This window comes from Artemia franciscana, chromosome 2 (assembly GCF_032884065.1).
Source record: "Artemia franciscana chromosome 2, ASM3288406v1, whole genome shotgun sequence".
Classification (NCBI taxonomy): Eukaryota; Metazoa; Arthropoda; class Branchiopoda; order Anostraca; family Artemiidae; genus Artemia; species Artemia franciscana.
In genome coordinates, this window is record NC_088864.1 from 55,135,787 (window position 1) to 55,160,089 (window position 24,303).

The 24,303-nt window shown below is 34.2% G+C and overlaps 1 protein-coding gene and 1 long non-coding RNA gene across 5 annotated transcripts in view; one reads left to right on the top strand and one right to left on the bottom strand.

Moving 5' to 3' along the window:
• Positions 1-24,303, top strand: part of LOC136043790 (thymidylate synthase-like) — a 77,513-nt gene that overhangs the window by 43,766 nt on the left and 9,444 nt on the right. For all 3 annotated transcript variants that reach the window (XM_065728709.1, XM_065728710.1, XM_065728707.1), the window contains exon 5: positions 16,671-16,835. In XM_065728709.1, coding sequence (XP_065584781.1) covers positions 16,671-16,835 — 165 coding nt within the window. The remainder of the gene's footprint in view (positions 1-16,670; positions 16,836-24,303) is intronic.
• LOC136043791 (uncharacterized) overlaps positions 16,861-24,303 on the bottom strand; it is a 54,134-nt gene continuing 46,691 nt past the window's right edge. For both annotated transcript variants that reach the window (XR_010621719.1, XR_010621720.1), the window contains exons 3-4: positions 20,540-20,635; positions 16,861-17,392 (exon numbers count right to left, since the gene is read on the bottom strand). This is a non-coding gene — a long non-coding RNA (uncharacterized LOC136043791). The remainder of the gene's footprint in view (positions 17,393-20,539; positions 20,636-24,303) is intronic.

A 24,303-nucleotide genomic window follows, 5' to 3' on the forward strand; every position in this document is an offset into this window, starting at 1 on the left:
ATATCTTGGCATAAATCAATTATTATGTTTTTTTGCTTTTATCTCATCGCCTAAGTGTATGATTCTCTTCAAAATACATTTCAGCGTACGTGCCCAGACTGTAATCGATTAACAATATTCTAAATACAATTGTAAGTGGCTTTTATAATATATATTTATTATATATTATATAAATGGCTAATATGCCATATGGCGAATTCGGCGCGTTTTTCAAAAATGCGGGTAATTGCTATTTCTATTAGACCGAGTAACCTATAGTAATTTGGTAGTCATTTCAACTTAACGACATATTAAAGATTATCTTGAATTTGCTCATGTCCATGTCAGGTTTATTTCATTTGATTTCCACTAGTGTTGCCACAGCTGGTGCAAATATGCAGACTGGTACCTTTCTGTGAAGCGAGTACACCTATAAACACGAAATCAAACAGTTCATGGTAACAAACTGTAGTAGGGAGCGCCTTGGCTCAATAGTAACCAAACCCTAAAAAACAATTATAATTATATTGTGATCCAAGACTCCAAAGAAGATAAATGACAAAATAAATTTTAGAAACAGGATTTTTTTTGTCACTAATCCCATGAAGTTGAAAATTTCATAGCCCAATTGGCAGGAAATAAACCAAACTTGCAAACCATTCAAGAGCAGTGTCGTCAACAAAAAGTAATACAGATCGCCCCGAAAAATGTCCCAATTACCAAAAATTTGTACCACAACCCAATTTCTTTTTCTAACTTGTTGCGCCTCGCAAAAAACTGAGGTCGTAAATGAAGTATAGTACTATCTATAGAAATATTACATCACACATATTCTTTCACTTCCTTTCTCCACTCCATCGTTTTTTTTCCTATCTAATATGGTACACACGCTCCTGATGCTGCTTGAAAGAACTGTTCGGAGTAATATATTACTTTAAGCCAAAAAATGTCGTTTTTTGTGATTTAAGACTGTGATTTACTTTTTATTTTCACACCAGAAAACGGTCTAAAATCTGTCCTAAATGACGCTTTTTATACATTTCAGGGGCTTAAATTAAATTTTAATCTTGTATTCTCACAGAATATTGCTGATAATCTGTCGCTGAGATCCGTTGGTTACCAACGGTGGCTATGCTGAACCATGACTTGCACTGATCTTCTTGATCTTTATTTTCGCTGATGTGTTTGCAGGGGATGGAAAACCTTTTCCCATTAGATTGAGCATCAACAATACCTCTACTGTCAAATCGGCAGTGGCGTTTTCCCTGTTAAGAGTTTGCATGTAAATCCCCCGTTTCCACTTTATGAGGATCTCACTCGAGGGAACGCTCTTGTACCCCCAATCTAATATACGCTACTGCATAAAAACAATAAATGAAAAAAAAAAATCTTTGGAAACAGATCAAAGAAGTGAACATGGGGGTTATAGCCTAACGCGTATAAGATTTAAATTTGAAACAAAACTGTTCTCCGAAAGGCCTTCAAAAGATCTTTTTCTCCCCTTGCAAAGTCGAGTTGGATATAGTTTTTTTTACTGTTTAATAAAGTAGAATTAAAGAGAAAGAGTCAAACTTTAGCGTAATGAGCGGGGCATTGAGAAGGGAACATCCCCTTTCATACACGGGGTAATTTCTGTTCGTTTTAAGTTTTAGTGTCGCTCCTTACTTTCAGTAAAAAAAACTAGTTTTTTATTTAATTTTTTAAGGCTCAGTAACAAAACAGCCAAAGAGGTTGAAACTATCAAACAGTTCGTAGTAACAAACTGTAGTAAAGAGTGACCCAGCTCAATAGTAACCGAAACTCTAAGAAAAGAAATTTTAATACCAATAGTTACACCAAAAGAATAAAATTTTTATGCTGATTTTAAATATGTAAGTTTCATCAAGTGTAGTCTTACCCATCAAAAGTTAGAGCCTGAGATAATTTGCCTCATTTTAGAAAATAGGGAGAAACACCCCCTAAAAGTTACTGAATCTTAACGAAAATCACACCATCAAATTCAGCGTATCATAAAACTACTGTAGAAGTTTCAAGCTCCTATCTACAAAAATGTGGAATTTTCTATTTTTACCAGAAGACAGATCACGGATGTGTGTTTATTTATTTTTTTTGTTTTTTTTTTCCCAGGGTTGATCGTATCGACCCAGTGGTCCTAGAACGTCGTGAGAAGGCTCATTCTAACGGGAATTAAAAGTTCCAGTGCCCTTTTAAAGGGACCAAAAAAATTTGACGGAACCTGGGCCGCCTCCCACGCTTATTTTTTCCCAAAGTCATCGGATCAAAATTCTGAGATAGCCATTTTGTTCAGCATATTCGAAAAACCTAATAATTATGTCTTTTGGGATGATTTAATTCCCGTAGTCCCCAGGGTAGGGGCTGCAAGTTGCATACTTTGACCATTTTTTACATATAGTAAGGGTTATTGGGAAGTGTACAGACGTTTTCAGGGGGACTTTTTCGTGTTGAGGGGGGTAAGATTGGTCGGGAGAAGGGGTTATGTGGGAGGATCTTTCCATGAAGGAATTTATCACGAGGGAAGAGAATTTCCATTAAGGGGCTGCAGGATTTTCTAGCATTATTAAAAAAAAAATGAGAAGATAAATAAAAAATTTCAGCTGGAAATAAGGAGGAGCATTTAAACCTAAAGAGAACAGAAATTATTACGTAAATAAGGGGCTTCATCTCCTTCACAGCACAAGTGTTTTTAACTGAAAGTGAGGAGCCACATTAAAACCAAAAACGCACAGAAATTATTCCGTATATGAAAGGGGTTATCCCTTCCTTAACGCCTCGCTCTTTACGCTAAAGTTTTTTATTGTTTTAAAAACTAGAGTTGTGAGAAAGAGTTCAAACTATTAACGTTTGAATTATAAATGAGTTTTTAACCACTCAAAATATTTTGTAAGATGTATTGCAAGGAAGTAAATGAAAGTCTTGTCAATTATTAAATAAAAAAAAAACAAATTTTTTAAATGAAAGTAAGGAGCGACATTAAAACTTAAAACGAACAGAAATTACTCCGTATATGAAAGGGGCTTTTCCTTCTCAACGCCCCGCTCTTTACGCTAAAGTTTGACTCTTTCTCTTAACTCTATATTTTAAAACAGTAAAAAACTTTAGCGTAAAGAGCGGGGCGTTGAGAAGGAAAAGCCCCTTTCATATACGGAGTAATTTCTGTTCGTTTTAAGTTTTAATGTCGCTCCTTACTTTCATTTAAAAAAACTTGTTTTTTTTTATTTAATTTCTGAACGTTTTTGAATCAATGCATGTTTTGGTTTTGGCTCTCCGCAGAGGAATAATTAAAACGAAATTTGTATTTTTTTTTTTTTTTGGCTAAATGGCTTTCTCATAATTTTGATCGAATGATTTTGAGGAAAAAAGAGCGGGGGAGGAAGCCTAGTTGCCCTCCGATTTTCGGTTAATTAAAAAGGCAACTAGAACTTTTAATTGTTTACGAGTTTTTTTATAAGTAAAAGATATACGTACCTTATAAATTAGCTTACGTAAAGAACTTTTGTATTCTCATGTTTTTATTACATATATGAGGGAGTTCGCCCCCTCGTCAGTACCTCGCTCTTTACACTAAAGCTTAAATTTTGTCCCAATTCATTAAGAATGACCCCTGAATCACAAAAGCCGCAGAATAAATAGTTGAAATTACTAAAAATACTTTAGCGTAAAGAGCGAGGTATTAGGAGGAGGTGAGCCCCTCATATGGGTAATTATTTCTGTTCGTTTTAAGTTTTAATGCAGCTTACTTCCAGCTGAAAAAAACTTTTTCATATTTATTTTTTCATTGTTTTTTTTTTAGTAATGCTAGTAAATCCTGCGCTCCCTTCATGGAAATTTTCTTCCCCCATGACAAATTCCTCGATGGAAAGTTCCCCCAGCATATCCCCCTCTTCTCAACCCCTGCCTCCAACCAAAAAATCCTCCTGAAAACGCTTGTACACTTCCCAATAACCATTACTATATGTAAGCACTGGTCAAAGTTTTGAACTTGTAACCCCTCCCACGGGGACTCTGGGGGAGTAAGTCGTTCCCAAAGACATAGTTATAAGGTTTTTCGACTACGCTGAATAAAATGGCTATCTCAGAATTTTGATCCGTTGACTTTGGGAAAATAATTAGCGTGGGAGGGGGCCTAGGTGCCCTCCAATTTTTTGGTCACTTAAAAAGGGCACTAGAACTTTTCATTTCCGTTAGAATGAGCCCTCTCGCAACATTCTAGGACAACTGGGTCGATACGATCACCCCTGGGAAAAAAACAAACAAACAAATAAACACGCATCCGTGATCTGCCTTCTGGCAAAAAATATAAAATTCCACATTTTTGTAGATAGGAGCTTGAAACTTCTACAGTAGGGTTCTCTGATACGCTGAATCTGATGGTGTGATTTTCGTTAAGATTCTATGACTTTTAGGGGGTGTTTCCCCCTATTTTCTAAAATAACGCAAATTTTCTCAGGCTCGTAACTTTTGATGGGTAAGACTAAACTTGATGAAACTTATATATTTAAAATCAGCAGTAAAATGCGATTCTTTTGATGTAGCTATTGGTACCAAAACTCCATTTTTTAGAGTTTTGGTTACTATTGAGCCGGGTCACTCCTTACTACATTTCGTTACCACGAACTGTTTGATATCGACCGCACCAAAAAGCTTCATCTATTTGATTTTTTTAAAACCGGTTTCTCTCTCTCTGCATTTGAAGATAATTAACTTAATCTCAGTGATATAAACTACTATGCATGTATATTTTAGTTAAATCCTTAATATATTAAATAAAAAAAAACAAGTGTTTTTAACTGGAAGTAAGGAGCGACAATAAAACTTAAAACGAAAAGAAATTACTCCGTATATGAAAGGGACTGTTCCCTCCTCAACCCCCCGCTCTTTAAGCTAAAGTTTGACTCTTTCTCTCAACTCTACTTTTTAAAACAGTAAAAACTTTAGCGTTAATAGCAGGGCGCTAAGGAGGGAAGAGCCCCTTTCATATACGGAATGATTTCTGTTCGTTTAAAGTTTTAATGTCGCTCCTTACTTTCAGTTAAAAACACTTGTTTTTTTTTTAAATTTAAGTTCTGAATGTTTTTGAATTAATGCATGTTTTGATTTTGGCTCTCCACACATGAATAATTAAAACGAAATTTGCATATTAATTTATTTTTTGGCTAAATGGCATCTTCGTAGTTTTGACCGGATGATTTTGAGAAAAAATGAGTAGGGGAGTAGGCCTAGTTACCCTCCAATTTTTTGGTTACTTAAAAAGGCAATTAGATCTTTTATTTTCTTACGAACGCTTTTATTATTAAAAATATACTTAACTTACGAATTAACTTACTTAACGAACTTCTATATTCGTTGTTTTTATTACGTATATGAGAGGGTTCACCCCCTCGTCGATACCTCGCTCTTTACACTAAAGCCTAAATTTTGTCCCAATTCCTTAAAAATGACCCCTGAATCACAAAGGCCGTAGAATAAATAGTCGAAATTAATAATATTACTTTAGCGTAAAGGGCGAATTATTAGGAGGAGGTAAAATATGCGTTATAATTTCTGTTCGTTTTTAGTTTTAACGCTGCTCCTTAGTTTCAGTTGAAAAAACCTTTTTCACATTTATTTTCTTGTTGTTTTTTAAAAAATTCTAAAATATCCGGCGCCCTCTTCATGGAAATTCTCTTCCCCCATGATAAATTCTTCCAGGAAAGTTCCCCCTCATAAACCCCTCCCTTCAAGCCCTCTTCCTCCAGCCAAGAAAATCCCCTGACAGCGTCTGTACACTTCCCAATAACCATTACTACATGTAAACACTGGTCAAAGTTTGTAACTTTCAGCCCCTCCCACAGAGATTGTGGGGAGTAAGCTGTCGCCAAAGAAATAGTTATTAGGTTTTTCGACTATTCTGAATAAGATGAGTATCACAGGATTTTGATCCGGTGACTTCGGGAAAATATGAGCGTGGGAGGGGCCTAGGTGCACTCCAATTTTTAGTCACTAAAAAATGGCACTAGAACTTTTAATTTTCGTTGGAATGATCCCTCTCGCGACATTCTAGGACTACTGGGTTGATACGATCACCCCTGGAAAAAAAAAAACAACAAATAAACACGCATCCGTGATCTGTCTTGTGGCAAAAATACAAAATTCCACATTTTTGTATATAGGAGCTTCATACTTCTACTGTAGGGTTCTCTGATACGCTGAATCTGATGGTGTGATTTTCGTTAAGATTCTATGACTTTTAAGGAGTGTTTCACCCTATTTTCTAAAACAAATTTTCTCAGGCTTGTAACTTTTGAAGGGTAAGACTAAACTTGATGGAACTTATATATTTAATATCCGCATTGAAATATGATTCTTTTAATGTAACTATTGGTATAAAAATTCTGTTTTTTAGGGTCTCGGTTACTATTGAGCCGGGTAGCTCCTTACTACAGTTATTTATCACGTACTGTTTGATAGAATTGGTTAGGTTAGGTATTTAATATAGTACGTTCTTAGCAGCTTGCTTTCCATAATTCTCTGTTTTAGTCGCCATAATTTCGTTACTCAAGGATTACATTTTCATCATAGTTTAGTATATTTCATTAGGAAGTACCAAAAGTACTAATGCTTCCAGTATTAACTTATCGAACCAAGTTTTTACTATAAAGCTATCATTTGCCTTTATTAACATTAGAACACTATAAATAGACGCTGGTAAAAATATTAGAAAGGTACACTAGTAAGTCAAATTAGATAGCCCCTAATTCCCGATGACAACCGCGATTCAAAAATTAAACTCCCTCATGTTTCTGGGAATTTGAATTTCCTAAAATTTCTAACCCCTTAACCAAGAAGGTGCCCTACTCTAATCTTATGACCTATCCTGACTTTGATTACCCTTTGTGTACCTAACATTAATCTAATATTTTTTTTTTCTGTATGAAAAATCAACTTCTTATTTTTATTAAATAAAAAAACAAGTTTTTTTAACGGAAAGCAAGGAGCGGCATTAAAACTTCAAAAGAACAGAAATTACTTCGTATATGAAAGGGGCTGCTTCCTCATCAACGCCCCGCTCTTTATGCTAAAGTTTGACTCTTTCTCTTAACTCTACTTTCTAAAACAGTAAAAAACTTTAGCGCAAAGAGCGGGGCGTTGATGAGGAAGCAGCCCCTTTCATATACGAAGTAATTTCTGTTCGTTTTAAGTTTTAATGCCGCTCCTTACTTTCCGTTAAAAAAACTTGTTTTTTTTATTTAATTTCTGAACGTTTTTGAATCAATGCATGTTTTGATTTTGGCTCTCCGCGGATGAATAATTAAAACGAAATTTGCATATTTATTTTTTTTGGCTAAATGGCTTTCTCATAGTTTTGATCGAATGATTTTGAGAAAAAAAGGAGCGGGGGAGGAGGCCTAGTTGCCCTTCGATTTTTCGGTAACTTAAAAAGACAACTTGAACTTTTAATTTTTTACGAATTTTTTTTATAAGTAAAAGATATACGTACCTTACAAATTAGCTTACGTAACGAACTTCTGTATTCTCATGTTTTTATGACGTATATGAGGAGGTTCACCCCCTCGTCAGTACCTCGCTCTTTACACTAACGCTTAAACTTTGTCCCAATTTCTTGAGAATGACCCCTGAATCACAAAAGCCGTAGAATAAATAGTCGAAATTAATAATATTACTTTAGCGTAAAGAGCGGGTTATTAGGAGGAGGTAAGCCCACCATATGCGTAATAATTTCTGTTCGTTTTAAGTTTTAATGCTTCTCCTTACTTTCAGTTGAAAAAACTTTTCTATATTTATTTTTTCATTGTTTTTTTTAATAATGCTAGAAAATCCTGCGCTCCCTTCATGAAAATTTTCTTCACCCATGACAAATTCCTCCAAGGAAAGTTCCCCCAAAATATTCCCTTCTTCTCACCGCCCCCCTCAACCTAAAAATCCCCCTGAAAACCTCTGTACGCTTCCAAATAACCATTACTATATGTAAGCACAGGTCAAAGTTTGTAACTTGTAGCCCCTCCCACGGGGACTGTGGGGGAGTAAGTCGTCCCTAAAGACATAGTTATAAGGTCTTTTGACTACGCTGAATAAAATGGTTATCTCAGAATTTTGATCCTGTGACTTTGGGAAAATAATTAGCGTTTAGGGGGCCTAGGTGCCCTCCAATTTTTTTGGTCACTTAAAAAGGGCACTAGAACTTTTTATTTTCGTTAGAATGAGCCCTCTCGCAAGATTCTAGGACCACTGGTTCGATACGATCACCTTGGGAAAAAAAAACAAAAAACAAACAAATAAACACGCATCCGTGATCTGCCTTCTGGCAAAGAATACAAAATTCCACATTTTTGTAGATAGGAGCTTGACACTTTTACAATAGGATTCTTTGATACGCTGAATCTGATGGTGTGATTTTCCTTAAGATTCTATGATTTTTATGGGTTGTTTCCCCTTATTTTCTAAAATAACGCAAATTTTCGCAGGCTCGTAACTTTTGATGGGTAAGACTAAACTTCATGAAACTTATATACTTAAAATCAGCATTAAAGCGCAATTCTTTTGATGTAGCTATTAGTATAAAATTCAATTTTTTTGAGTTTTGGTTACTATTGAGCCAGGTCGCTCCTTACTACAGTTCGTTACCACGAACTGTTTGATGGACGTCAATCTAACTTTTTTGTATTTCAAACAGACTGATCAAAATATCTAGACTGACCGCATTGAAAAATAGGAAAAATTGCGTAGAGACCTCTTGTTATTACATATGTATTTAGCCACATTGTCTTTTTCGATTCTCTGTTTCGACTAATTTATTTACAGAATATATGTTTCATATCATTTTCAGCTATATTTGAGGAGGATTTTTGAAAAGCTGTATTGTGATCAATATTTTATAAATAATAATTAAATCAAAAACGTTATAAAAAAATACTTTCTGAAATATGTATATTTTTAAAAATCATATTATTTCTATAAAATTCATATTTTAGAATGGTAATAAATTATGCTTTCAACTTCATTAAACCATGTCAACCCCTTCTAACTTTCATAATAATTTTTGAAAAGCTGGTGAGCCTCGAAGGACGGTAACTCTGATTTCAGGCTACAGCTTAATATATTCCAAATCGGTTTTTAATTAGCAATAAATTTTTTTTGAAGCCTTTAAATTTCCGATCATGCGTCTGCTCTAATTAATTACAAGGTATAATTCCATTTGATTTCAGTTACCTTAAATAAAGAAACATAATATCATGGGCCTTAGTTGCCGCATTGCTAGGACAATATTGAGGCTATTGCTCGGCAGAACATTTAGCCCAAACCGGCAACAATCACTAGCCCGTAAATAGCGAACGATAATATAACCATATTATGCCCTCTCATAGCGCAATTGTGGGTAAAACGAGGAAATATACAACCGGCATATCAGATAACCTACACTAAGCAAAATAAGAGCCATGTGAACAAACAAAATTACAACCCCTCCACGTATGCCGTCGTACAAGTAACGATTGCTTTGCTATAAGCAAATATATATAAAAATAAAAAGGCAAATTAGCTTTACGTACTCAGTGTAGTGCATGCATACCTTATTGTAGCTTGTACCAATGATTTTTAAAAAAATATGTATTTTCAAGAAGTATTTCTAAATAAAGTCTTTGATTAAATTATTATTTATAAGACATTGGTCATAATACAGTTTTTCAAAAATCTACCTCAAATATAGCTGAAAATGATATGAAACATATGTTCTGCAAATAAATTAGTCGAAACAGAGAATCGAAAAAGACAATGTGGCTAAATAGATATTTAATAACAAGAGGTTTTTACGCAGTTTTTATTCTGATACCAAGAGTTACATCAAAAGAATCGCATTTTTATGCTGATTTTAAATATGTAAGTTTCATCAAGTTAAGTCTTACCCATCCAAAGTTACGAGCCTGAGAATATATGCCTCATTTTAGAAAATAGGGGGAACACCCCCTTAAAGTCATAGAATCTTAACGAAAATAACACCATCAGATTCAGTGCATCAGAGAACCCTACTGTAGAAGTTTTTAGCTCCTATCTACAAAAATGTGGAATTTTGAATTTTTTGTCAGAAGATAGATCACGGGTGCGTGTTTATTTGTTTGTTTGTTTTTTGTTGTTTTTTTCCCAGGGGGGATTGTACCGACCCAGTGGTCCTAGAATGTTGCAAGAGGGCTCATTCTAACGGAAATTAAAAGTTCTAGTGCCCTTGTAAAGTGACCAAAAATTGGAGGGTACCTAGGCCCCCTCCTACGCTCATTTTTTTCCAAAGTCACCGGATCAAAATACTGAGATAGCCATTTTATTCAGCATAGTAAGAAAACCTGATAATTAAGTCTTTGGGGACTACTTGTTCCCCCACAGTCCCCGTGAGAGGGGCTGCAAGTTACAAACTTTGACCAGTGTTTACATATAGTAATGGTTATTTGGAAGTGTACAGACGTTTTCAGCGGGATTTTTTTTGGTTCGGGGGGGAGGGGTTATGTGGGGGAACTTTCTATGGAGGAATTTGTCGTAGGGGAAGAGAATTTCCATGAAGGGGGTGCAGGATTTTCTAGCATTTAAAAAAAAATGAAAAAATAAAAATGATAAAGTTTTTTCAACTGAAAAAAATATTTTTACTAATGAAAACGTTCGTAAAAAATTAAAAGTTCTAATTGCCTTTTTAAGTAACCAAAAAATTGGAGGGTAACTAGGCCTCCTTCCCCGCTCCTTTTTTTCTCAAAATTGTCCGATCAAAACTATGAGAAAGCCATTTAGCCAAAAAAATAAATTAATATGCAAATTTCGTTTTAATTATTCATGTGCAGAGAGCCAAAATCAAAAATGCATTAATTCAAAAACGTTCAGAAATTAAATAAGAAAACAAGTTTTTTTTAACTGCAAGTAAGGAGCGACATTAAAGCTTAAAACGACCAGAAAAAAAAACTTAAAACGAACAGAAATTACTCCGTATATGAAAGGGGTTGTCCCCTCCTCAACGCTTCGCTCTTTACGCTAAAGTTTTTTACTGTTTTAAAAGTAGAGTTGAGAGAAAGAGTCAAAATTTAGCGTAAAGAGTGGGGCGTTGAGGAGGGGACAACTCCTTTCATATACAGAGTAATTTCTGTTCGTTTTAAGTTTTAATGTCGCTCCTTACTTGCAGTTAAGAAAACTTGTTGTTTTTTTTATTTAATTTAAAAATAAGGCGAATTCGGTGAGTTTTTCAAAAATGCGGGTAATTGCTATTTCTTATAGACCGAGTAACCTATAATAATTTGATAGTCATTTCAGTTTAGTGACATATTAAAGATTATCTTGACTTTGTTCATGTCCATGTCAGGCTTATTTCATTTGATTTCCACTAGTGTTGCCACAGCTGGCGCAAATACCTTTTTGTGAAGCCAGTAGCCTACACCTATAACAAATTTTATAAATAAGACGAATTCGGTGCGTTTTTCAAAATGTGGGTATCGGCTATTTCTTTTAGGAGGAATAACCAATACAGTTTTATGGTTGTCTCTGTGTGAATTGGTCAAGTAAAAATCTCCAGATCTTCCATTTGTCTATGATTTAAACTATTATGAATGTTTATGATGAGGTTATTATGAATATGAGTAAATGAAAGTAATCGTCTTAAAAAACAAAATTAAAGGAGCAAAGATCGAGCAATTGGTCTTTTTAGGTCAATGAAGATACTTGACGAACAAAGCGAATATCTTAGGCAGACGACCACCTCAGTGGTCTTCAATGATATCAGATAAATTAGAAGAAAACGCCAAAAAATGTGGACAAGACAACTTGGATATAACCAAACAACAACAAAACCAACAGAAAAAACCGCAAATAAAAACAAAATTGGAAAGATTAAGAATCTAAAAACCATACAACGCTGAAAACCAAAAGAAAAACTATCAAACCCGAAAGCAGAATGAAAAATTCAAAAACCAAAAAAATATTTTTGTTTATCCATTATTTCCGTTGGCCTTAATAAAACCCTTCTCGATCTTCATTTGTTGATAAAGATAATTACAAAATTATCTTTTGAATCAGCTTCTTGAGATTATTTAAGTTTTACTATAATTTCTTTTGTAATAAAAAAAAATGCAATTAGTTTACTTGTCAGAGGATATAGCTTTAATTCAAATGTAAAGTTTGCTGATCTTTTTCAACTAATGCGAACTTTCACTTTTAATAAGCAAATTTATAAGTTAGACATCAACGATTAAACTCTCATTTCGACGAAAGAAAAGACAATCATCTAAAATATTGGAAATTGGTTTTCTATCCGAAGCCTAGCCAATTAGCCTTTTGGATATGATCGTTCTTGTCCGGCTAGTTTAATTACAATTTGCTACAAAAATTAGGTTAAAATATTCAACTAATTGATTTTTTAACGGCAAATGAAATTAGAGTGAAGAAAACAAAAGCCAAAGAATCGTATATAATGGGATATAATTTAAACGTAATGAAACAGGAAAACACCGCCAACTAAGTGAGGTTGTATATTACGCCGGAGACACGGGTGCGAACCAAAGAGGGGGTAGGGGTATAAACCAGAAATCCGTCTCTACCCTCTTAGGGTATAAAAAAAATGGCCACTCATGTCCAACTTTTAATAATATTAGGCTAAAATGTCAAAATTTTCTGGAATTTTTTTTTAAACCTTAACCTCCCCTCCCCCCTTTTTTGAGAACTTTTGAAGTCCCCTCTCCAACAAATAAAAATGTGAGACAGGAGTCATAACTGGACGTAGAATCATGGACACAAGGTAGAAAAGGAGGTATTAAGCCATTTCCACCTTCGACAAGCTTCTTATAACCCATAACGATGAAACTAATTTAAAAATTTCTCCAATTTTGTGTACTTTTACTTGCAGCATTGTAATTGAAACGACCAAGAAATGGCATAAGTGCAAGTCATAAAGTAGCGTAGGTTGTAAAATTAAATTCATATTTGTTCCGGTTCAAACACAGGTTGATTGTAAAATAACTGCTTATTCTAAAGTACTTATAAATTGCTTATTAGGCAGAATTTTTCTTATATTTATACGTTTCTTCTTCCGATTTTGTACTGACTAAGAGTATAAATCAGAACTTCTTCCTTCAATATGGCAAAAAATTCAAAATGCAAAATTCCACATTTTTGGGAATAGGAGCTCAAAACCTCTACAGCATGGCTATCTGATACGCTGAATCTGTTGGTGTGATTTTCATTAAGATTATTTGACTTTCAAGGGGTGTTTCCTCTCTTTTTTGAAAATCAGGTAAATTTTCTCAGGTTTTCGTAGCCTCTGATGGGTAATACTACTCAATTAATGTTATCTATTGGAAATCAGCATAACAATCCAATTGTTTTCATATATCTATTCATATCGAATTACTTTTTTTAGAGTTTCAATTACTATTTCGCCGCGTCACTCCTTACTTACAGTTTGTTACTACGAACTGTTTGAAATATGGTTAAGCATTTCGGAAATTCACTTGCTCTCTTCCAAAGTACTTTCTGGATGGATTAAATAGTCTGTCACATAGGAAGGGTTGTGGTACCGTCTCAACCGCCACTATTGACGTTTTTGTTTTTGTTTTGGTAGAAAAACTCCTTTTTTGTGGCTACTATTGAGCTGCGTCGCTCCTTACTTACAGTCCGTTACTACGAACTGTCTGAAATATAGTTAAGTATTTCGGAAATTCCTTGATCTCTTCCGAAATTTCGTCTGGGTGGATTAAATCGTCTGTCACATAGGAACGGTTCTGGTACCGTCTCAACCGCCACTATTGACGTTTTTGTTTTGGTAGAAAAACTCCTTTTTTGTGGTTACTATTGAGCTGCGTCGCTCCTTACTTACAGTTCGTTACTACGAACTGTCTGAAATATAGTTAAGTATTTCGGAAATTCCTTGATCTCTTCCGAAATTTCGTCTGGGTGGATTAAATCGTCTGTCACATAGGAACGGTTGTGGTACCGTCTCAACCGCCACTACTGACGTTTTTGTTTTTGTTTTGGTAGAAAAACTCCTTTTTTTGTGGTTACTATTGAGCTGCGTCGCTCCTTACTTACAGTTCGTTACTACGAACTGTCTGAAATATAGTTAAGTATTTCGGAAATTCACTTGATCTCTTCCGAAATTTCGTCTGGGTGGATTAAATCGTCTGTCACATAGGAACGGTTCTGGTACCGTCTCAACCGCCACTATTGACGTTTTTGTTTTGGTAGAAAAACTCCTTTTTTGTGGTTACTATTGAGCTGCGTCGCTCCTTACTTACAGTTCCTTACTACGAACTGTCTGAAATATAGTTAAGTATTTCGGAAATTCACTTGATCTCTTCCGAAATTTCGTCTGGGTGGATTAAATCGTCTGTCACATAGGAAGGGTTGTGGTACCGTCTCTACCGCCACTATTGACGTTTTTGTTTTTGTTTTGGTAGAAAAGCTTCTTTTTGTGGTTACTATTGCGCCGCGTCGCTCCTTACTTACAGTTTCTTACTACGAACTGTTTGAAATATAGTTTAGTATTTCGGAAATTCACTTGATCTCTTTCGAAATACTGTCTAGGTGGATTAAATAGTCTGTCACATAGGAAGGGTTGTGGTACCGTCTCAACCGCCACTATTGACATTTTTGTTTTGGTATTTGTAGAGAAGCTATTTTTTTGTGATTATCGTTGCTCAAAATGAACCAGTATCTCATATGTTTTGACAGAGCAGCTGCACGTTCCGCGTTTAAACAAGTACCATGAAAACCCTAACAAGTATTACTCGTTCCTAAACAGTTCCCTAACAATAAACAGTAAACTGTTAACAGTAAACAGTAAATCCGAAAACAGTAAACTCGAACAAGTTCCTCGACTATATGTAGGGTGCTGCTTGTAGTGATTTGTCTCTAGTTTCTATTCTGCGTCTCTCTACTGACTTTTCCTGTTGGAATTTCTTTTGATTTTGATTTCACTTTTCTCGCTATATTACCCACACATTATTAATGTATATTACACATTAAATGTGCTCTTGTATATTTATTAACTTAATCGTATTAACTTTTTAACATTTAAAGTTCATGTAGGTACGCTTTCATATTTTCAACTACATTCATCTGCGTTCTAAATTCTGTTTCAACTATTTTGTGGTTACTATTGAGCTGCGTCGCTCCTTACTTTTCCTGTTGGAATTTCTTTTGATTTTGATTTCACTTTTCTCGCTATATTACCCACACATTATTAATGTATATTACACATTACATGTGCTCTTGTATATTTATTAACTTAGTCGTATTAACTTTTTAACATTTAAAGTTCATGTAGGTACGCTTTCATATTTTCAACTACATTCATCTGCGTTTTAAATTCTGTTTCAACTATTTTGTGGTTACTATTGAGCTGCGTCGCTCCTTACTTTTTCTGTTGGAATTTCTTTTGATTTTGATTTCACTTTTCTCGCTATATTACCCACACATTATTAATGTATATTACACATTACATGTGCTCTTGTATATTTATTAACTTAATCATATTAACTTTTTAACATTTAAAGTTCATGTAGGTACGCTTTCATATTTTCAACTACATTCATCTGCGTTCTAAATTCTGTTTCAACTATTTTGTGGTTACTATTGAGCTGCGTCGCTCCTTACTTTTCCTGTTGGAATTTCTTTTGATTTTGATTTCACTTTTCTCACTATATTACCCACACATTATTAATGTATATTACACATTACATGTGCTCTTGTATATTTATTAACTTAGTCGTATTAACTTTTTAACATTTAAAGTTCATGTAGGTACGCTTTCATATTTTCAACTACATTCATCTGCGTTCTAAATTCTGTTTCAACTATTTTGTGGTTACTATTGAGCTGCGTCGCTCCTTACTTTTCCTGTTGGAATTTCTTTTGATTTTGATTTCACTTTTCTCGCTATTTTACCCACACATTATTAATGTATATTACACATTACATGTGCTCTTGTATATTTATTAACTTAGTTGTATTAACTTTTTAACATTTAAAGTTCATGTAGGTACGCTTTCATATTTTCAACTACATTCATCTGCGTTCTAAATTCTGTTTCAACTATTTTGTGGTTACTATTGAGCTGTGTCGCTCCTTACTTTTCCTGTTGGAATTTCTTTTGATTTTGATTTCACTTTTCTCGCTATATTACCCACACATTATTAATGTATATTGCACATTACATGTGCTCTTGTATATTTATTAACTTAGTCGTATTAACTTTTTAACATTTAAAGTTCATGTAGGTACGCTTTCATATTTTCAACTACATTCATCTGCGTTCTAAATTCTGTTTCAACTATATTCTATAGTCCTAAGGGTTCTCAATTGATTTGTCGTTGTCGCTTGCTCCAGAAAAGAATCATTAGGTTAGAGGAAGAAAATATATAACTGGAACTAACAGAACAAAAACAAATTTTTTAAGTTGAAAATTTCAGCAGTTTTTCAATTTGAGCTCATAATTTTTTCTTTTTTCTTTAAGCTTGTTAACTTCTTTGTAAAAGACACGGTGAAGACTAAAATACCCAACAAAAATTTACTGGATCGCTGAATCGGCTAAAATTAGCGATAAACCACTGGGAGAGGCACCTTTTACTCTAAAAAGGGTGTTTTAATACCCCTTGTGCTTTTGATATGACCATCTCAAATTAACAGGGGCCTTATATAATGCATATTTTCAGATGTCTCTACCTCCGTGTCATTGTTTAGCACAATTTTATGTAGCCAATGGTGAACTCTCATGCCAAATGTACCAGAGGTCTGCTGATATGGGACTTGGTGTCCCTTTCAATATTGCCAGCTATTCTTTGCTAACTCATATTCTTGCACATCTTACTCAACTCAAGGTAATTGCCCTGCAATTTTTTTCAATTTTTTTTTTATAGATTTATTCCGAACTTTTATTAGTTTGTTCAATATTCATTCTTAGTTCAAAACATTAATAGTGGAAATTGATCGAATTGCGCAACCAAATTTTTTTCCAAAAGATAGCCATTGTAGGTTTTAAGTATAGCTAGATTTGTAGGAGGGAGGGGCTCTATTTTTGGCAGGCGAGCTTCCTGAAATGGAACGATTTTTTTTTCTTTTTGGAAAAGAGGCCGGGGGGACACAATTTTTTTTTCATGTCATTTTGATTTTTTCATGGATGCTAATTTTGCCACTCTTTTTTTTCATTACGTTCCATTGAAACTTTTTATGCTATTAGTTCTAAATACTTTCTAATGAAGGATTAACGAATATACTGTATTTCATATGAGTACATTTTATTGGCTAAAATCTAGATTTCATTTGATAAAATCTAGTGAATTCATTCAAATTATTCGGTCTAGATTTCACTCGAATCTTTGGCTTGTTGGTGCTTCGTCAAATGAACGTCAACTCTTCGTTAGTCAATTTGACAATCCTGAAAAATGCTCCATAATTTTCTTTGTGAATGTCGAAAATTGGTTGTCGTAACGTAAGATTAGATATTTATTTCAAAAAATCAACTATTACAAGCCAAGAAGGATCGAGTTTATATTTTAAAGTAAAACAAAAAAACACTGGTGAATAATATCAAATGAAAACTTTAAAAGATAAAAATGCACTAGAAATTAGCTAAAGGATATAATGAAATGGACACAATGAATAATTTATTCTTTGACATTTGGGTAAAGCCATCAATAACAAATTTGTAAAACAAAACAATATATACGATAGAAACAAAAGCGTAAATTTATTTTTTCTTTCTATTAGAAATTTGAGAACTAGTATTTTTACTGCTCAAAATTTTTACGACCCGACAAAAAAAGTTCCAAACAGGGATAGGTACTTTTAAAAGACAGCGAAAACAAATATATATTAAAAAGCTCTATATATTTCGATGACATAGTCATCATCAATAGTAGAGCTACTAAAGTATTAAAACTAAAACAAACTATATTTATACTGAAAAAAATAATAAATTATGGGTCACAGCAAGTTTCCAGTCAGTGTTGTCTTGGGAAAAATACCAACATCGCATATACGGGGATGACAGACCAACTATAGAACCAGCAACATTTCTTATACAATTAGAAGAATAGAAGATAAATTCAGCAACACTTCAATTTAATTAGAAAAAGAGAAGATTGCATCGCTTTTATAAAAATTCAGTGTAACATTAAATAAGTCAAGACAGTTACTGAACCTTTTAAGTGAACTGACCGGAAACTTGCGGTGACCCGGAAGCAATTATTTTGTTCAATGTGAATATAGTTTGTTTTAATTAGAAGAAGAGAAGAAAAAATTCTACATACACATATTATAATTCTCAAATCTTCTGATTCTAAATGTATTTTATCGTAAAAAAAAATTCAAATATTTTACTGTCTTTACATCTGACATATATCCACCCATAAGTAACTATTCATGTAATAACTTTATTAGAGAATGCACTACGATGCTTGGCATGACAATTATAAATGTTTTAGGGTACCCTTTTCAATGCCAAGCGCTCTTACCGCATAGGAATAAAACACATTTACTTCCAAAATAAACTGTCACACATTCAAATTAACCACAACGGTAAGTTTTCTGTCACACTTAAAAGTATTGGGTTTTTTTTTCACTCAAATTTGCATTACTTTCCCTCTACAAATTCGTCATACTCTCACTAGGCGTGCTACCAGCAGAGTTTTTGGGACTCGGTGATCCACCGCCTACCCCATTCCGTGCCAAGTTCAGGCCTTCCTGATCCAGGATTCCCTGTATTACCCTTCTCCAGTTTCCTCCTTATAACCTGCGAGTTGGTTCGTCGGTCGACCGTCTTCCGCCCCTTTACCAGTGCCAGCATCATGCTGAGTTACGCTTTCTCATTATAACCTGTGAGCTGGTTGCTCGGTCGACTAATGTTTGCCCCTTCAACAGTACCAGCACCACGCTTATTTAGTTTCCCCCTTGTTTCTCATTTTAACATGCGAGCTGGTTCGTCGTTCGGCTAATATCCGTCCCTTCACCAGTCCCAGCACCCATATTACTCACGAGAATTCCCTTCAAAGAATGATCACGCCAAGTCTTTGGCCCAAGATACTCTATTACTCTTCTTAACTCAGGGTCTCTTCTCTGAAGCCTAGCTACCTGTTGTAATTCTAATCGTAGATAATCTGTTTCGACTCCAGCATCAGCCGCTACGAACTCTGTCTCTTTCTGAAAGGCGAGTCTCTTAACCCCAAGTGTAATTTTTGAAATCCGTCACCGCTTCTACAACACCATAAAGCTCTTGGAACATAGTATCCATTTTACTAAAATTCACAGATAAACTTTACTGAAAGTTGAAACCATTTCGAGTATTCCCTTATTACCCATTTGTATTAACAAGGCACAAAAATTCAATGGGCTAGCATCAACAGCAATTTAAAAAGAAGCATGGATTTTAATTGCTCAATTTTTTCTTTTTCCAATTTTAGAGAAAAATTATCTTATATTTGACCTCGCTTAAACATTGCTTCCTTTATCATTAACTGAAAAATTTATTTTCAAAATGTAGATAAAACATGCGATGTAAAAAAAATAAACTCACTAACAATTTTTAGGTTTGGATATCGTGCCGATTCTATCAAGCTTATTTGTTAGCGGGATGATTCCTTGGGAATAAAACAGAAAATCCAAGAAGTTTTGTTTATACCCAATTTCACATCACACTCTAATTTCCCAGAAACTATCCAAATCTCCAAGATTCTCAAACAATTTTCATTACCTGATTATGACATTCCTAACAATTTATTTATTATATTCTCTGGTAGCGTAAATATTTCTACTGCTTTTCTGAACACTCACCTAATTGTTCACTTTCACTCTTTATCCTATAAGTCTAACATTCTACTGTATCTTTGTATCCCCTACCTATTTACGTATATCTAATGCTTTGACCTTATTTTACATCATACCAATTATGACGGAGCTCCTCATTGTGTTCTATTTATCTTATCTCATAAATTGCCACAGCCCCTACAATTCGTATTTCTCTTCTAAACAACATTTTTTATGGATTCAAACGTTTTGCAACCTTATAGACTTCTTCAAATTATTTTCCTCATGCATCAATAAATATCATTTGTATTTTAACTCTTGACCCCTCTACAGAAGACTGTAAAGATATTGTTCCGGAACAAAAACTGGAGCACCGAATTCAAAATTAGCTAAATCCTTAAAAAAATTCTTACAATTTTTACCATTAAATATTTCTCAGTCAAACCGAATTCCAATTCGTCTAAACGTATAACATTTAAAAGACAATCTTTGTCTTCAAAAAGTTAGTACTTATCTTCTCACTGGCAAATACAATAAACTACGACCTTCATTGCAAATATGCAAACTTTGCTTACATTTCCAATGTCATCGCTAAACTTTAGCGTATCCAAAGGGTTTTACAACTTTCATTAGAAATTTTACAATTATACAATTTTATGCAATTGAAGTTTTACGGGACACAATAACAAGGTGAAAAGTTTATAATAAATTTAAATTTTAAAATAAACAAAACTCCGAACGAGTGTCCTATGCCCCGCTGTGAACTCAAAGCGTGACTTACCTTATCACTCTTCTTGGGATGACTAGACAACACAATAACGAACACTAACAGCAGCGAGCACAAACGGCGTCGAATGACAAAATTCTTGGTGAAGAACTGAAATTAAAACTTTATCTTCACTAAGAAAAGTTACTTAAGCCAAAATGGCTTTCAGTGAAAATTGGCTTCACCAATAGCAGAAACGTCTCTTCGCCCTAAGTAAACAGACTAACTTTCAGGCACTGAAGACAACAAAAATGAGCTCGAATTTGCGCAACTAGCATCCTCATAGACGATGCGGTGTAATCGGTGCAGGTGCAAATATAAGGTGCAAAACTAACCATATTTTAAGTCCAGCTGAAGTTGCTAAAGATAAAGCTCAGGTAGAGTCCAAGTTCTAGTGTTGTAGGCAAATCGGAATGCAGACGAATTCTCTCCCACGAAAGTCGCTGGCACCGTTTTTTAAACCTTTTACCACTCCTACACTGGTAAGTGTGTACTGGTAAGTGTGTAGCTGAACCTTTCAGAGCTAAGGGTTCACGTGGGAGGAGATGGAAGAAGAGTGTCTTTATTATAAACTATTCATTTCTTCTAGAAGATCTATATACATGATTTGAAAACAAACACAAGAGGAAAACTTTACAAAAGTACTGCACGAGAGGAACTCCCTTTTAGCACTTTAGAAAGCCTTATATAATGTGATTTCCAAGGTTCTTAGAAACACGTTCCACTTTCTGGTATTATAAACTTAGTTTTTCTGATTCCCATTTCCACAAGACAAGGTATAATAATTTCGAAGAAGAAGAAGAAGTTCATTCAATACAATATAAAAGGGAAATACAATACACTTATTCCCCCTCGAAAGGCTCCATGGCTAGGGATACAAGGGGGGATACAAAAAATACAATATAAGCAACAACCAAAAAAAAAAGAGAAAAATAGCCAAATAACACATAAGATGAAAAAGAGAAGATACCTGAGGCCTGGGAGTTAAAGCGCAGAGAAGACAACTATACACCATGAACGAAATTCAGGGGACATTAACTCCTCAGAGGGAAAAAAATGTTATTCTATTTGATTCTTTACTAAATGATCCTTAAGTCCTTTTAAAAATCCCAAACAAGTGGTATCTTTGTACTGAAGATGGTAGTGGATTCCAGATCTCTTGGCTAGCAATGAGAGATTGAAATCTGATCGAATAGTAGGGGTAGGCGGAATGTAGATATTATTTGAAGAACGAAGGCTATATGGAGCTGAATCAGAAATAAACATAGGAGTGTTTTGAAGAGATTCTGGACAAACCTGTTTCCCACTTTGGCTTCTAGAATCCCACATAATTACAAGATAAAACTGACCCATATTGCATTAACATTAAGAGGCATGTTTCCAGCTCTAAGACTTACATTCAAAAGACTGAGAAATATCTAATGGTAAAAATTGTAAGAATTTTTTAAGGATTTAGCCTATCAATTTATTTACTAACCAAATTAACTCCTTTATCTAACCAAATTAACTAACCAACATCGGATTCTGTTGTGACTCAAAACTTGGAAATCAAGTCTAGCGACAGACTTTTTTATTTTGCCAGCATCTATCTCCAATGTATATATTTCACCAAACGCTTTACCAAGACAGAATTAAAACCCCAAGTTCAACAAATTTATGTATCAGCCCTTCTTAACCTCGAAATCATTTCATCATAAATCTTTCATATTCCACTTGTTTTTCATGGAAACATAAGGTCATTATTTTTTTCATCTGTGTTTGTTTATTTTGTTTAGTGCGATTGAAGAAAACAAACTAGTTTACTGTCTCAATATTTAGTGTTTCATTTGTAAAAGAAACTTGAAAAACAGCTGTTTTTAATACTCTTTGGCGAAGAAAGAAAAACATGTTTTCTTGTTTGACGTTCCGTGAATATCAAATTACCCTGAAATTAAGTTTAGATTTAGTCACTGAATTCTAATAAGCATTTGCACTGCCATGGAAAAAGAGATACAAAATTCTAGTATTTTTTTTAAAGTTATTTTTTTCCTCGTTCTTTGAATGTGAACAATTCACCACTTAAAAAGTTCCTTTTCGAGAATTTGTGGTTTATGGAAGTTTTGGCCGTTGATATTTGTAAAAGCTCTTGTACCAGGCGCGTACGCGTGACTTTTTTTTAAGGGGGGAGGCAAATTATTCAACCGAAAAAAGTACTAATTGTATGAAAATTTGAGGAAAAGTTGTAAAAATATTTAGGTTTTGTAAAGGGGAGCAGGATTGTGAAATAAAATAGTAGTTATTCGCCCTCCTTTTAGCAATTTAAAAATCAATGTTTCATATATATTTAATAAATTGAAAACTATATGGAGGTTTTAGTTTCAAAGCTGATCAGGTCTAGAACAAGTAACATAGGAGACATCAAATGTTGAGTGACTATAATTCACTCCTTTGAGTTTGGATTTGATTTTTAAGACCAATTAACAGTTTTCGAGACCATTTTGCTAAGAGAGGTATCGTAACTCTGGCATACACTATAGACAAAATGACAATATGTATGACAAATGACAATTTGTAGACAAAATCTACAATAGACAAAATGCTTACTAATATTTAGTAAACAAAATGTTTACTACTGTGCTTTAGTATATACTTTTATATTGTTACATAACAATATAACATTTAATATTAATTATTGTTATTATTGTTATATAACATATAATATATATATTATATGAAATGTATTATATGAACAATATAATATTCTTATATAACAATAAGTTTAGTTTAATTGTTCAGTTTAACACTCTGGTCTTTCCCAAAAGCTGTCTAATAAGACATAAGCTATTCGAAATGATCCTCGAACATCAAACATTATAACACACCCACAACTGTAAAAAATAGTTGGATTTCTCGGGGGAGAGGTTGTTACCTGCCCGTGTAAACTCGTCCTTCTATTTAGGCTCTTCAGTTCTTCTCTTCGTTTATTTCCCTCCTCTGCTCTTCTGTGTCTAATCCATAGAAAATCCACTCAAATTATTGTACCCATGGGTTTATCATATGTTCACTTTAAACAGATTATTTAAGTACTATGACCTTACTTGTCATTTTAGTACATTAACAAGTTTCATTCTTCAAAAACTTGACTGACAAGACTCCTTTTTTAAGGGAATAAAAAAACAGGAAGTTTTGTATACAGTCTTGTCCCTCCCCCCTAAAAAACCTGACCCGTACAGATTGACCCAACATAATATGCTTTGAAAGAATTATAAATAAACCACTATCAGCTTTATCATTTAGGAAATATTTGTAAATTTGAATTGTTTAAACCGTTGATTGACATAACTTTTTTTAGGAAGAGACTTGAATCTATGTCGCGAATACGATCGCGTCCATGCATCCTGATTCATGGACACGAGCCTCATAGATGCTTTCCGTATAGCACCATAAAACTAACGTAAAGAGCGGACGAATAAGAAGGGAGGGGTCACCTCAATCTACGGACCAATTTTCAAACAGTTCGTGGTAACAAACTGTAAGTAAGAAGCGACCCGGCTCAATAGTAACCGAAACTTTAAAAAAAGACATTTGATATGAATAGATATATCAAAAGAATTGGATTATTATGCTGATTTCTGATCTGCTGATTATGCTTTCCGCATAGCACCATAAAACGAACGTAGAGAGCGGGCGAATAAGAAGAGTGTGGTCACCTTAATATACGGACCAATTTTCAAACACTTCGTGGTAACGAACTGTAACTAAGAAGTGACCCGGCTCAATAGTAACCAAAGCTCTAGAAA